The 13,238-nt window shown below is 35.9% G+C and overlaps 1 protein-coding gene across 2 annotated transcripts; it reads right to left on the reverse strand.

Annotated features, from left to right (window-relative positions):
* Positions 1-7,675: 7,675 nt before the first annotated feature.
* Positions 7,676-12,851, reverse strand: LOC147861058 (uncharacterized). 2 transcript variants are annotated; one of them, XM_087323705.1, is made up of 5 exons: positions 10,322-12,851; positions 9,645-9,807; positions 9,352-9,515; positions 8,474-8,732; positions 7,676-8,132 (listed from the first exon to the last, which is right to left on the reverse strand). In XM_087323705.1, the coding sequence occupies exons 1-5, from the start codon at positions 12,610-12,612 to the stop codon at positions 8,025-8,027; spliced, it is 2,985 nt and encodes a 994-aa protein (XP_087179831.1). In that variant the 5' UTR covers positions 12,613-12,851; the 3' UTR covers positions 7,676-8,024. The 2 variants fall into 2 exon arrangements, with proteins under 2 accessions (XP_087179831.1, XP_087179832.1); XM_087323706.1 differs by lacking the exons at positions 9,352-9,515; positions 9,645-9,807.
* Positions 12,852-13,238: the final 387 nt, after the last annotated feature.

The raw sequence follows: 13,238 nt of genomic DNA on the forward strand, positions 1-13,238 counted from the left end.
ACCATCATCCCCCTCATACCGTGTGAGCGTGTCCCATCATCATGATACTAGTATTCCCTATTGTGGGTCAAGTCACTTGTAAAAGTGATGCCTCTTAGAATTTTTGATGTCGTAGAGAGATATTGCATAGAGCTTTACTACTTTGACTCATCATCGCGCTTTTATTCATCTACTTTTACTTTATTCTTCCGTGGAAATGCAATTTTGTACCATTTATACTCCATATGTTGGGAGTGTTCATGCATGACGCCTTGAATTAGGGTGCAAGACTTGACTCGGTGTATTAAGCCTCGTTTTGATTGCATTGCATGAATATATTATATTATTGAAGAGGGTCAGGGTGCAACAATAACATTACGTGTGAAGGACAAGGCCATGCATTTCCCTTGTTCGTATAGCATTTGAAACCTAAAGGAAGTCACACATTTGTTGTTGTTAATGGTTTTTTAATAACTTTATCAAGTACAAATATGTCAAGCATAAGCAATAGATTAATACAATTTTCTATTTGTTTTTTAACTAAGGTATTTTATTCAAGCTTTACGTTGAACTTTTGTGGTTGCTACGCTTCTCAAAATGATGAATTCTATCTTTAGGGAGCCACCACTCGGTGGAAAGTAATACTCGGAGGACTACTAGTCTCATGCACGAGTTATCGCACTCACACAAGTTGTTAGTATGGATGTGTATATACAAACATGCACGCATGTAACATTCAATAATTGCAAGTGGAGACCATCCTTGATAAATAAGGTAATTTCAATATTACACAGTGTATTATGGGGAAATATTATATTGTATTGTCCTTCACAATCCTAAATATATTGTAATGCCCCTTCCAAAAAAAAGTGTGCTTCAACTTTATGGTATGTGTGCTTTACTTGGTACTAGGTTGCTAGGCAGTCACAACCCTAATGACATAACAAGCTCCAAAACCTAAGGTTAAGAGTTCAGACGCCTTTTCCTAGTCACCTACTAGACAGTGACAAAAAATAACAACAAAATTGCTTGCTAGCTTAAACTTGACATGGAGTAAGTGAATTCTTGACCAGTGAAGTATGATTGGTAATAATATTATGTTATTAATCGTTCATGTAAAATGTCATGTTGCTAACCAAATTATTCACGTTGAATATTTTTATTGTGTAGTAAAAGGAAGTATGTTTTCTATAGTAACCACCCTATAGAAAAATTACAAGGGGTTATGTAATAATATTCTTAAAACTACAAAGAGTCCAAGTAGTAATAAAATTAATTGTTACCAAGATGCACATACACTAAACATATGGTTAGCCAGCGTCATGTGCTTGAGGAATATGGAAAAATCAACAAATATTACAAGTGGAGATGTTGTCTTCCGTCGTTCTAATGGCCCATTTAAATATATATTGAAACATGTATGTGCAATGTTTGTTGCAATCGTATGAATATATCTGTGCCAATGTATATTACATTCATTGTATGACCATGTCCTTGTATTAAAAAGTGGTTAAGGAGTCATATCAACACAATACCATGTACCTCGTCCCGTGCATTTAGCTACATGGGCATGTGCAATGCTAGCGTGCACCTATACGAATATATGAGTGCTAAGATATTTACCTCAAATAATACAACACACATATAATTTGAGTTATCATGCAACTTTTGAGAGGCCATCACATGCCCCAACATTGTGTAACTTGGTGGTATGAATACATAGTTAATATATTATATCATGATGGTTAGTTTGGTCTGAATCGTGTTGTTTGCACAAGTTTCCACCATGCAAAGCAATCTTCCTTTCCTCACTTCGTCGATGCCATTAGATGCATTTGAGCTCTTTGGGCATGATACTTGAGATCATTCATGTCTCCCACACTATTACCATGAAAACATGGGTTCGACAAACCAAGGGGGGTCCACATATCCCATGTTGTATAAATGATATAAATGGTTACTTTGTGATCCTAATCTAATCTACCTTTTATGTTGTTTATTACTTATCGTGTTAAATGTTACATGCTTAACCCTCGCGTTTTTGTGCTTGATATTTATTTACCCAAACGCCCCACATTTTAACATAACGATTCATCCTTAATCAAGTATAATTAACATGCAATCATTGTAGACTCAGTTTTGTGTGTTTCTAGTAAGGAAATTATGTTATCAATATATTTTTGAAGATATTAAAGGTCCACAAAATCGACCTAATTCTAATTAAGCCAGATCAAAGTTCAGATATTCCACAAATCTCCAAGGTTTCTTGTTCGGTGAAGGGCCCTGAGAGCACCACATTTGTTTGGAATTGGAATGTATGTGGTGCTTGCTACTCTTATTATGTTTGATTATATGAATCGTATATCTCACAATTGTAGCATCGAGTCCGAAGATCAAAACCCTAACAGATGCTCGTTTTCTCCGCTTCCACGATCGAATTCGCCGCTTTTGGACAATCACGATTCGGGAGACACAAACAGATGGATTTCTGCAAGAGATATATCGATTATATCTACCTTGAAACGATGGATTTCTGCAAGAGACTGCTGCTGCTGACTGCTACCGCAGACAAAGCAAAAGCAACACGGGGAATAAGAATCGTTGTGCCTGGACATTCTGCGACAAAAGGTTGGTTTGCTGACTTCCATATTTCTCTTTCAGATCTTTTTTGCTATATTCAGACGGATTTTGTGCCATTTTCTCATCATTTCCTGTTGATTTGAGGCATGGAAATTTGGCCCCCCTCTTCATTTTTTCAAGCTTAAGTTGAGAATATTTACTAAGTGGAACAAAGATCCTTTGAGAATAGTTACTGTAAAATTTCCAACTAATTTGTAATATCATCTCACCAAGTTTATTCCATTATTTTATGCATGGAAGGGAAAGCTAACAAGTATTAGAATGCAAGTTTTATCATTGTCCAGTGAGTGCTTGTATTCTTTTTACTGAAAAATAAATTCTTGTAGGAGAATAAAATAGTAGTGTGTTACAAAAGTTATTCCCTTCCTGATAATATGCATTGAACTGCATCCTTCTCCAAATCACATATGTTGAAAATCTTGGAATGGATCATTGGATACGTGCATTTTCATCATTCCATTTATTAAAGGTTGTAGATGCTTCCCGACAGTAAACCTTGGGCTACTCTCTTATGATAAACTTGGAAGCTGCTCAGAATAAGGTGAATGTGCATAGGGTGTGGTGTTTATATCAAAAAGTTGAATGTGGTGAGGAAAAAGTGCTTCCAAAGGCTCCAACAAGAAGTAAAATGTCAAAACATTAAAGAAAGTTCCAGCAGAGAAATAACATGAATTAGATCTCTAATGATATCTATTAATGTCTGCCATCTTAAAATCTGTATTTGGTCTCATTTTCTAAAACATCATAGAACTTAATTTTAGATGGCTGTGTATTGCATCCTCTATCTTATTGTTTATAAAGCCAAAGGCCAGAAGAAGTATGTTTTTCATCCATGGTGCCAATGTAGTACAGTTGTGTGTATATGACAATGTCATCTTTACTTTAGAACATGTGTAAAGCTACTATTTCCTTGCAGTGTTTCAAATCCTGCATTTCTACCCTAAACCCCTGGAGTTCCTAATATTTCTAGTATTATTTGCATTTACGTTCAAGTAAGTTCATACTTTTCTATGCTTAAAGTGTCAAAGGAGTGATATAGAACTTGTCTTTTTGTGCATTTATTGGCATTTCAGTAATTTCAATAATTGGAACTGATCATGGATCAATACATATTACAATAAAAATTATTATTATGATACTATCTATGCCTTGCAATTTTTTTTGACACAGGTCTTGGATAATTGGATGTGCTGTCAAGTTGAGGAGCTCACTTTAAAGCGGTCGTTCTTGCAGCAATAATGATTGGATTCCACTCGACTAGGTTTGCTCCTGGTGATTATTCCAATTTACATTTTGAACATTTATTTGCACTGGCTAAGACAATGGCCCTTGGTTTATGGAAAGTGATTTCTGCACATATTTCTAGGAGTAAATTTTTAGTGTGCATGATCTCATTTCTAAAAAATACTAAGAAGTTGTAGAATGTAACATCAAACCTGTATGTTGGTACTTTGTCTCACAATGTTCAGGTTGCAAATCACAAACGTCACAACACCATGATGGTTAAAGCTTGAAGTTTTTTGACGAGGTAAGCTCATGAATCTATAAGTGACAATTTTGTTCAATGTCTAGTTTCTTGTATGGTCTATAAGCCACAAGATGTTTCTTTTACATTGTGCTTTAGCGGTCTTGTTGTTCATGCTTCTGAGAAATAGTAGTTTCATATTTAACTGGTCTGGAACTGTTATGTTCTCGGGAAACTGACCAAACAAAATCAATTAATAATTTTTTAGCACTGAACCACCCTCTGCTGTGATGTCTAATCCAGCTCCTCTTATGGCAATAGTGACTTCCTCTTCCAATTACATATTACGACGCTTTATTAAGTTCTATTTTGGTTCTTCTAGGTGCTCGTTTATCCTTTTTATGGTATGCGTGCACAATGTGTCGTGTTATTTGTACAAATAAACAACAGTTTGTAGTCCAATGATGTTGTTTTTGAAACTTTTTAGCACAAATATATTATTTTAAAATATTCCCAGGGATATTGTTTTTCTGGAGGGATTGATTATTATGTGATCAGATTGTCGGTTTCTGGCAGATTAGTTTTGGCTTATGGTGGAAAACTAGTGTAAGCACATGAACAGTGGAAGGCGTGGTTAAGGGATTGTTGCATTTGTTTGTAACATTTTAAATTTTTATGTAAGGATAATATAGCCTCGTTACTTGCTTTTTTTAAAACAGCCTCAAGTAGTTCGACTCACAAGCTATGAGATGAGGCTTTGCTTCAGAAGCTACTGTTTATGATCCTAAAGTAAGTCTAAGCTATGAGATGAGGCTTTGCTTCAGAAGCTACTGTTTATGATCCTAAAGTAAGTCTAGTTGAACTATAGTTCGGGTCCTTAACCAGTATTTTGTACATTGCCTCAATTAGAAAACCTTTGATAACTCTGATGCCAGAATTTATATGCGAGCATGGCACACATCTTGACTTAGTTTGATAGAAATGGCCATAGAGAAGGTGTTGAGAGAAACAGGGTGTAAAATATGTAGAGGCAATATCATTATCATAGGTTACTTTAAAAATATTGTGGGCTCTGGCAGCTCTTCAAGGATGGTCATAGTGAATGCATCAAACTATTGGAATACCGTGTGGAAATGATGTATTCTTCACATGAGGTGTTGTTTGTTTATCACATAACTCCGTTGTTTGTTTACTTCCAAAAAGTAATAAATTTTTTGTATCAAAATTATATATCAACAAATCTCTGAATTCTGGATCTAATTCTGAAGTTATTCAAATATCTTATATTTTATTATTGTACTGTCAAAATTGATGTGGGTTTTACTGGTGGAATTTCATAGATAGCTCACATTCAGTGCAAAATGTTCTCTAAATGCCTCATTTTAGGATTTCATGGCCATAACAAGTGTGATCCTTTAATCATCTGTCAGAAGTTGATATAATGGTTAGTATATTTACCTCTGAAAAACATTCTTTATGATTCTTTTAAAGATTTATTATTCTTCAAGTGGCCATGGTTTGCTGTTATTAAGGTTTTGTCATTTGGATCAATCTGTTTGTAGGTAAGATAATTGCTGATTTCCATCTTATTTGTAACCCCACAAATCAATAATAAAACAGAAAACTCGTTAGAAAAACTTGGAATCTTTGATGTCATATTTGGAAACTCAGTAGTCAATAATAAAACAGAAAAATCATCAGAAAAACATGCGGACTTCCCAAGAAGTTTGGCAGAAAGCGAGTAAGAACTGACATCCTTGACATATTTAAGATATGTTCATCTTAACTTATTTAGCCAGTTTATATGATAGTTTCAAGTCATTTAGCTTGGCAGTGTGCTTTCGTTGCCAAACAGAGATATGAGAATTTGTGAGGATACCTGTGTGCTACATGCAGCAGTGCAAACACAAGCAATCTGCGTAAATTTGCAATTGCAATCAATGTTGAAACGGCCTTTTTTAATCGACAAATTTGGGTTAATCTGTAAAACATTTTCAACCGTCAATGTGGAAAATGGCCTTTTATTAAAGTTAAGATTAGTCTGCATAAAACTGTACCCATAATCAATGACGGCAATGGGAATGTCCAGTCTATCTAAATAGACACCACATGATTTATCAAAAGTTGGGGTATCCTGCTTAAAATTTCAAATAATCTACCAAACATGCATCTAGAACATTCTCCAAAGATGGCATTCTCTTAAATCTCTGACATGGTGATGGACTTGATTGTTCAACATCATTCTTCAATGCACTTAGTATATTCAATAAAGTGCATTCTTCTATCTTGCATTGATATAAGTGACTACATAAGGGAGTTGATGTGCCACCAGTTGCACTTAAATGGCGTGACATATGGGAAGAGACTAACTAGGCTAGCAAGACTTACATGTCAGACAGAAAAAACACTGCTTGCCCATATTCAATAATAAGAACCTTTGTATACATCAGAGACTTGATTGTTACCACAGATAAGTTCAATGTATGAAGATGAACTGATAATGATCAACCTTTTCCTGAGACCATAAGGTCTTGAACTATACTTCATAAAAAACTAACATCTTGCAGTCATGTTGCACTATGATTCCAACTTCCAACATTCATAGCTGGAGATTACCAATTCCAAAAATTGGGAATCCTCAAGCTTTGCCCTATGAACTAATAATGATCAACCTTTTCCTAAGGCCACGAGGCCTTGAACTATTTCATAAAGAACTAAAAATCTGCAGCCATGTTGCATATTATCGTTACTACATTCACAAGGCTTCTTTTGTGTTGCATCACTGAGAGACTAGATTGGTATCTTTGCAGATAAGGTGGTCAATATGTGAATCTCTATGAACTAATAATAATCTGACCTTTTCCTAAGCCCATGAGGTCTTGAATTATTTCATAAAAAACTAGCATTCCACAGCCATACATTCACAAGGCTACGTTGTGTCACATCACCATGACATGCCAATATTACAATGGAAAATTAAAAAACTTGACCGTTTTCAGTTTGCACATACTTCACTAAAAACTTTGCTTACAGCTGTTTTTCTTCATTGATCTGACAAAACCTTCTCATCTATGATTTAGGTGAGGGAAATTTTGTACTTTAATATGGAAACCACCAGAAATAAGATTTTCTTTCAATCCTTTCCCATTTTCTGTTTAACCATGTACGATGTACTGGATTTGGACTATCAGCTATGCAACAGTTTGACAATCAATCTTTTGCTCTTAATGCAAAATAAAGAAATTTGCCACCATTGTCTAGATACAACTTAAAAAATACAACAAACTTAAGCGTTTCAGCCTGTCATAACTAGGTACCTTAGGACGAAAAAGAGCAAAAGCTTTTGCAAACAATCAACCCTCAACTCAATACAAAGGTCTGAACACATTCTTGCACTATGTACGCTACTGTTTGCATGCTAACCAATACCATCATTGCTTTTTCAATACAGATTAAGAACACATTACTGTTTCTAGCACTATTGTGTGAATATGATTCTATTGCAAGATTCAATGTCTCCTCATGAAGAAGTTGAATGTTCAAATAGAGCAGCTTACCTTTCTAGATCAAAAAAATTTCATTGCAGCAGTATTAAGCATGATAAAGATCAGTAAAGGGTGTATTCAGCACAAATTCCTGTAAAGCAAATCTGTATATCCTATAATGCTTGCTGACGAGTATATGCTATGAACATCCCCTAATTCAAATTTCTCTGATAGTTGAGGGTATGGAAGGAAAATTGTGTTGTCCATTAGCACGTGGAACTCTGAACTCTACCTATCTTCTCTTGAAGACATTATTTTATTATCCTATTCATACAGAAAATTTACAAAAATCCAATAATGAGAGACAATTGTCAGTACACCCCTTCTCAGATGTGTATAATATTAGGATGACCACAACAATATAAGCTTACAGAAGTGAAAATGAGCTGGAGCTTTCACCTCTTGAACTGGGTCCGTGATAAAATTCTTTTACCATACGGGCTGCTATGGAGCACTCGTACATGTGGTTTGATAGCATCAACTAAACTCTTGTGAAGATGTCCCTAAAAAAATAATTAAAATATTTACTAAGCAGCACTAACAGGTCCATAAATGCAAAAAACCAAACTATCCCCTACCTTTAGGATACTAATCGGAATTTTGCCAAGTTTCAAAATTGACCAGAATACCCCGATACAGTGGTGAAGTTTTTAATAAACAAGGGGTATTTTTTATCAATTTTGAAAACAAAAGGGAGTCTAGTAAAATTTTGAAAGCTTACGCTATTCTGATGGATACAACAAGTTAGCGGTATTATACTGAATCTCCAACCTGGTTAGGGGTATTGTTCTGGTAATTTTGCCATATAGAAATATAATAATAGGTCACGAGAAAAAGTACATACTTGGGTAACCTGAAGGGCAGACTGAACAACATAATTTGCGTAAGGATCCTGTAGCAACTGACTGAGCACCGTGCTCCCTATCAATTCCTTTATGATGCAGACCTTATTTTCTTCTGTTGCAACATTGAGACATTTCTCTATGACATTGCTACCAAATTTTTGCATTGCAAGATGTGCATAATTGCCCTCAAGCCTTGCAATTACTTCTGCTGATGCCCAAGGAAGCCCAAGTTCCAGAATATATTGTACAACATAATTCCTGTTGCACATTCGTAGTAAACAAAAGTTTTTTACAAAAATAAATAAGAAATTTCTGTTATTACAAATGGAATTATGCATTAAAAATCCTAATTAAGACAAGAACTGAGGATATCTGAATATCTTACTTAGTTAATAAACACTAGGCACCAAATCTAAAAATGAAACACAAGCGTTTAATAACACCGCTAATGAACTTATAAAAATGAAACAAAACCTTTTAATAATAACACTAATGAACTTTTGATTAGAGACTAGAAAGGTCATGAATCAGGCCACACTTATTAGAAATTAGAAACGGAAATAAACATGCATACAAGAAAATATGGAAGTCTAAATGATATGTCAAATTCATAATAGCAAGAATTTTTAAACATGCTGAATCCTTTAAAGACAACTGTCACATCATTTTTTAAGCTAGAAAAGGCACACTCGTATATCACATATACTAAGTGCTCTGATGATCAAAAGTTTGACTGCACACTCCAATACACACCTTAAGCAAAGGGATATCAGAAATGGGCATCAGAATAAATTTGTCAATTGAAGAACCACATTCAACTTAGTTCAAAGTTAAATTTAATACACTAGGCGACAAAAGTACAAAATAGTATATTTACCCAAATGGATCCTGTGAAAGCTCAAGAGAATTGATGGCTATTTCAGACACTAGAATTTGCCTTTGGAACCCTGATGCAAAATCTACACATCGTTGCAGAACACAACAACCATGCCGATGTGAAGCAATCTCAACACAATGAGAAGCAGCCGCATCAATTATGAACTGTTTGACATAAAATGACAAATAAGGTAAAGCTAATTATGAGCAATATAGGACTAAAAAATCATATTAAGGGAACAGTAATAGTAGAATAGGCACATGTTTAAATACAGAAGATACTGTAAAATGCACCTGATGATCCTCATTGCTGAGACATTGCAAACACCTTTGTACCAAGTGATTACCATTTAAATCCTTGATCAGGGTCACAACACCATGCTTTAAAGATGAGATAAGCATAGTAATTTGCTCTGGCGTCTGCAATTTTTCAACTAGCTTTTGAGCAGCTCGAGTGCTGACAAAAGGACAAAGCAGAATCCTATAAGGTGCACTGTAATTATGACAAGACCTACTTGGATATACACCTTAAATCTAGTGGAATTGAGATAGCATTGGATACAATGGTTAGCCAGGAAAATTATGTAGGTATATTGCAATGAAGGCACATTTTAAAAACCTAATCAGTAAACCCCAAACCCCAAGGCCTTAGGTCAAGAAGAACAAAAAAAAGCATTTGATATACTGTGCAGCCAACAAACTTCGTTGAGGTAAAGACCTAATTAAAACATGTTTTAAGGAATTTTATACAATGGCCATCCAAGCACATAATATAAGGCCCATTGCAACTAAGGCACATCTTAAACATCTGGGCGGTATAAAGCTTACGCCATGAACATTGGCAATTAAAATTGACAGCAACTTATAAACACATAATTTTTACAGCATTACTCTAAACAGGAAAAGAGAAGCGATTAGATCCAAATTATCAAACATCCGATTCAAATATTTCAGTTCATTAACCCACTTACCCATGCATATTCAATGAGATATCCACGAGATTGTTATTCTTGGTCACAGCCTCAAGTATTGCAGTATACTGTGCTTCATTACAAAAGTCAAGGAGCTTTTGTACAAGATAGTTTCCAAAAGGATCAGTCATTAATTCTACAACATGATCTTTGATCTCTTTCAACACCTTCTCTACATCTTCAAACTTTGCTCCATCAAGTTTCCTTTGCAGAAGTCGGCAGCCATGCTGATCTCTGGCTATGTTGTATACCCTTCCTTCAATGTCATCCAAAGACATGAGCTTTAGAATCTCTTGCATCGAATCTACACCATTACTGCTCTTACTATCAGGCATGGCCAAATTAGACACACGATTTGTTTCATCTGTAGTACTGTTGTGGAAAAAGCACCCATTATTGACAATCGGTTCCAGCTTCATATTATTCTTTGTTATCTTCCTATCAGTAGCTGAAATAGTGCTGGCAAATTCTCCATTAATCCTTCCATAGTTAGTCTCCCTATTCTGGTTTCGAACGTTTGGAAATTGTTTGATTTCCTCTAACTCACCATTAAAAAACCCTTTCCGAGAAGCTAGGGAGGAATCATGCAGATGGTGTGAGTAATGACAAGTACCTTGAGTGTAGAATCTGGAATGACTGATATCTGGGAGAGAGGCATTATCCTGAAAGTCCCTAATTAACTCATGAGTTCCCATACCAGGTGAGTATACAGTTCTTGATCCCCAACTAGGTAACTCAACTTGATTATATTGATGCATATTTCCATTAAGAAAGTTCTCACTTTGCATATGCATTAACCTCTCTTTCTGCACAGCTAATTGCCTATAAAACTGAATAATCTTCTGCTGATTGATAGAATTAACCATAGGTACCACATCAATGTACTGGTTATTACGCTCTTCAAGGACTCCATTAGATAGTGACCTATTCTCTGGAAGAATTCTCTGATCAGGAATAAACGGACACCTAGTAGATGTTTTCATCAATGATGGGGGGGTGAGATGACCAGATTCATGGTGATGATGCAGAAGATATGCAGATTGGGCATATTCACCATCACTATATGGTGAAGGCAAACCTTTCTCAAAGCATTGTTGTCTTGTAAGAGTCCTTATATCTGCAATAGAAGATATTTCAAAGTGAGAGAGATCGAAGTGCTTTCTTACTAGTATGTTTCTCTCACTTCCACATGTCACTTCTGGTCTGATCATCATCTGCCTCTGATCATGTGCAGGAAGAAAGATTTTAGTAGGGATAGTTCTCGATGATGAACTAATGTTAAGGAAAGGAGAATCTCTCGTCCTCGGAGCTGATGATGATGAAGAAAAACTCTCCTGACATAATGAATGTGCATATGAATCATCCTGGAATCGAGAGGTCATTGATTCAGGACAATTAGAACTAGAACGATGAAGCTCCATTGATGATTGAACGGAGTGATTATTGAATATGGAAGAGGCACATCTTACAGGCACAACTCCTGCAAAATAAGCTCTAGCCCTTGACATATCTGGTAAATTACAATGACTTCCATGAAGCAGATTATTGTTCTTGGCTGAAGAAGAATTACAACCAGATGCTATCTTTGCAGAAGCACTATTTAGTTTAATCTGTTGATCATCTGAAGAGAAAATTGTATTATAATGATGGCAATTGTTTTCTTCTTTTTCTTCTTCTTGTATTTGCAATCCCAGCTTAACCATTGCAGAATTAAGTTGTAGATTTGCAACACTGGATTCATCAACATAATATTGATCATGCAAGTTGCTTCTGCCCCTGAATGCAGGATAAGCAGTATCAAATCGTTTGGTCTCACAAGACGAGGAAATATGTTCTTGTTCTTGCTGTGATCCAGTCAGATTAACTATGGAAGCATGAGAAAGAAACCCAGATTGATCCATATATTCATGACCATTTTTCAAGTTACGACTGATGTTACTGTTAATATTGTTGTTGATTAAGGACACTTCTGGAATTAGGCTCTGATGTAGAGCCTTATGTTTTGTGTATGGAGGAGGTAGCATTGAACTACGAATACAATGTACTTCTGCAGAATGGTTCGGTGTAGGATTTGTGTCAGTGGAACCATTACAATTAGAGTTTTTGTCTGACGAGATGGTATTAGGGTTTGAAACACGGGAATCATGGCGATCAGAGCAGCTGGAGAAGTTCAGTTTCTTTGCTGCTGAAGAGCTAGCATAGAGACGAGGGGGGATCTGATCGTAACTGTGGAGAAGCTCTTCATGGACGAACTCGTCAGCTTCGTTAAATATAGTAGATTCCATAGTCATGAAGCTCAAAAGTGTAGAAGCTTTTCAGAAAACACGCAGAGAATAGAGGAGAACCAAATTTGTTAATAACACAGAGGACACAAAACGATGCCCCGTTATAACGCCATAGCGAAAAGCTGTTACACTACCTTCACATTTGAGCTGGAGAAAGACATATTTCACGAGTACAAGAGCACAAACAGAGATCTGAGAGAGAGAGAAGAAAGAACCTTTCATGGACAGACAAGACAAGAAAGAATGGAACTTCACACGACATATGCAGATGAAAGCTCTATATATAAATACACATCCGATGTCTGCACATTTCTCGGTTATAAACCGATGCACAAATTGAGGTACAGCACCAAACAAAGCTGAGGGAGAGACTTAACGGATTGGCGGAAGTTCACGCCATAGCTAAGGTGAAACTGTAGATATTGCTTTCTTCACCTCCAAAACTGTGTGTGTACATACATTATATAGATATATGCTAGAGAGAGAGAGAGAGAGAGAGAGAGTTAGTACGCCATAGCCAGCAAGTTGTAGTGTTCACGTATTTTGACAGGCGAAAAATATATGAGCACCGACCAGTGGACGCCATCATCATCATCAATCATCAGATCAGAGAGATACCGGCAGAGAACAAA

Source organism: Azolla caroliniana, unplaced genomic scaffold, assembly GCF_043228905.1.
Source record: "Azolla caroliniana isolate FFs.n. ecotype wild unplaced genomic scaffold, voAzoCaro1.0.p SCAF_8, whole genome shotgun sequence".
Taxonomy (NCBI): domain Eukaryota; kingdom Viridiplantae; phylum Streptophyta; class Polypodiopsida; order Salviniales; family Salviniaceae; genus Azolla; species Azolla caroliniana.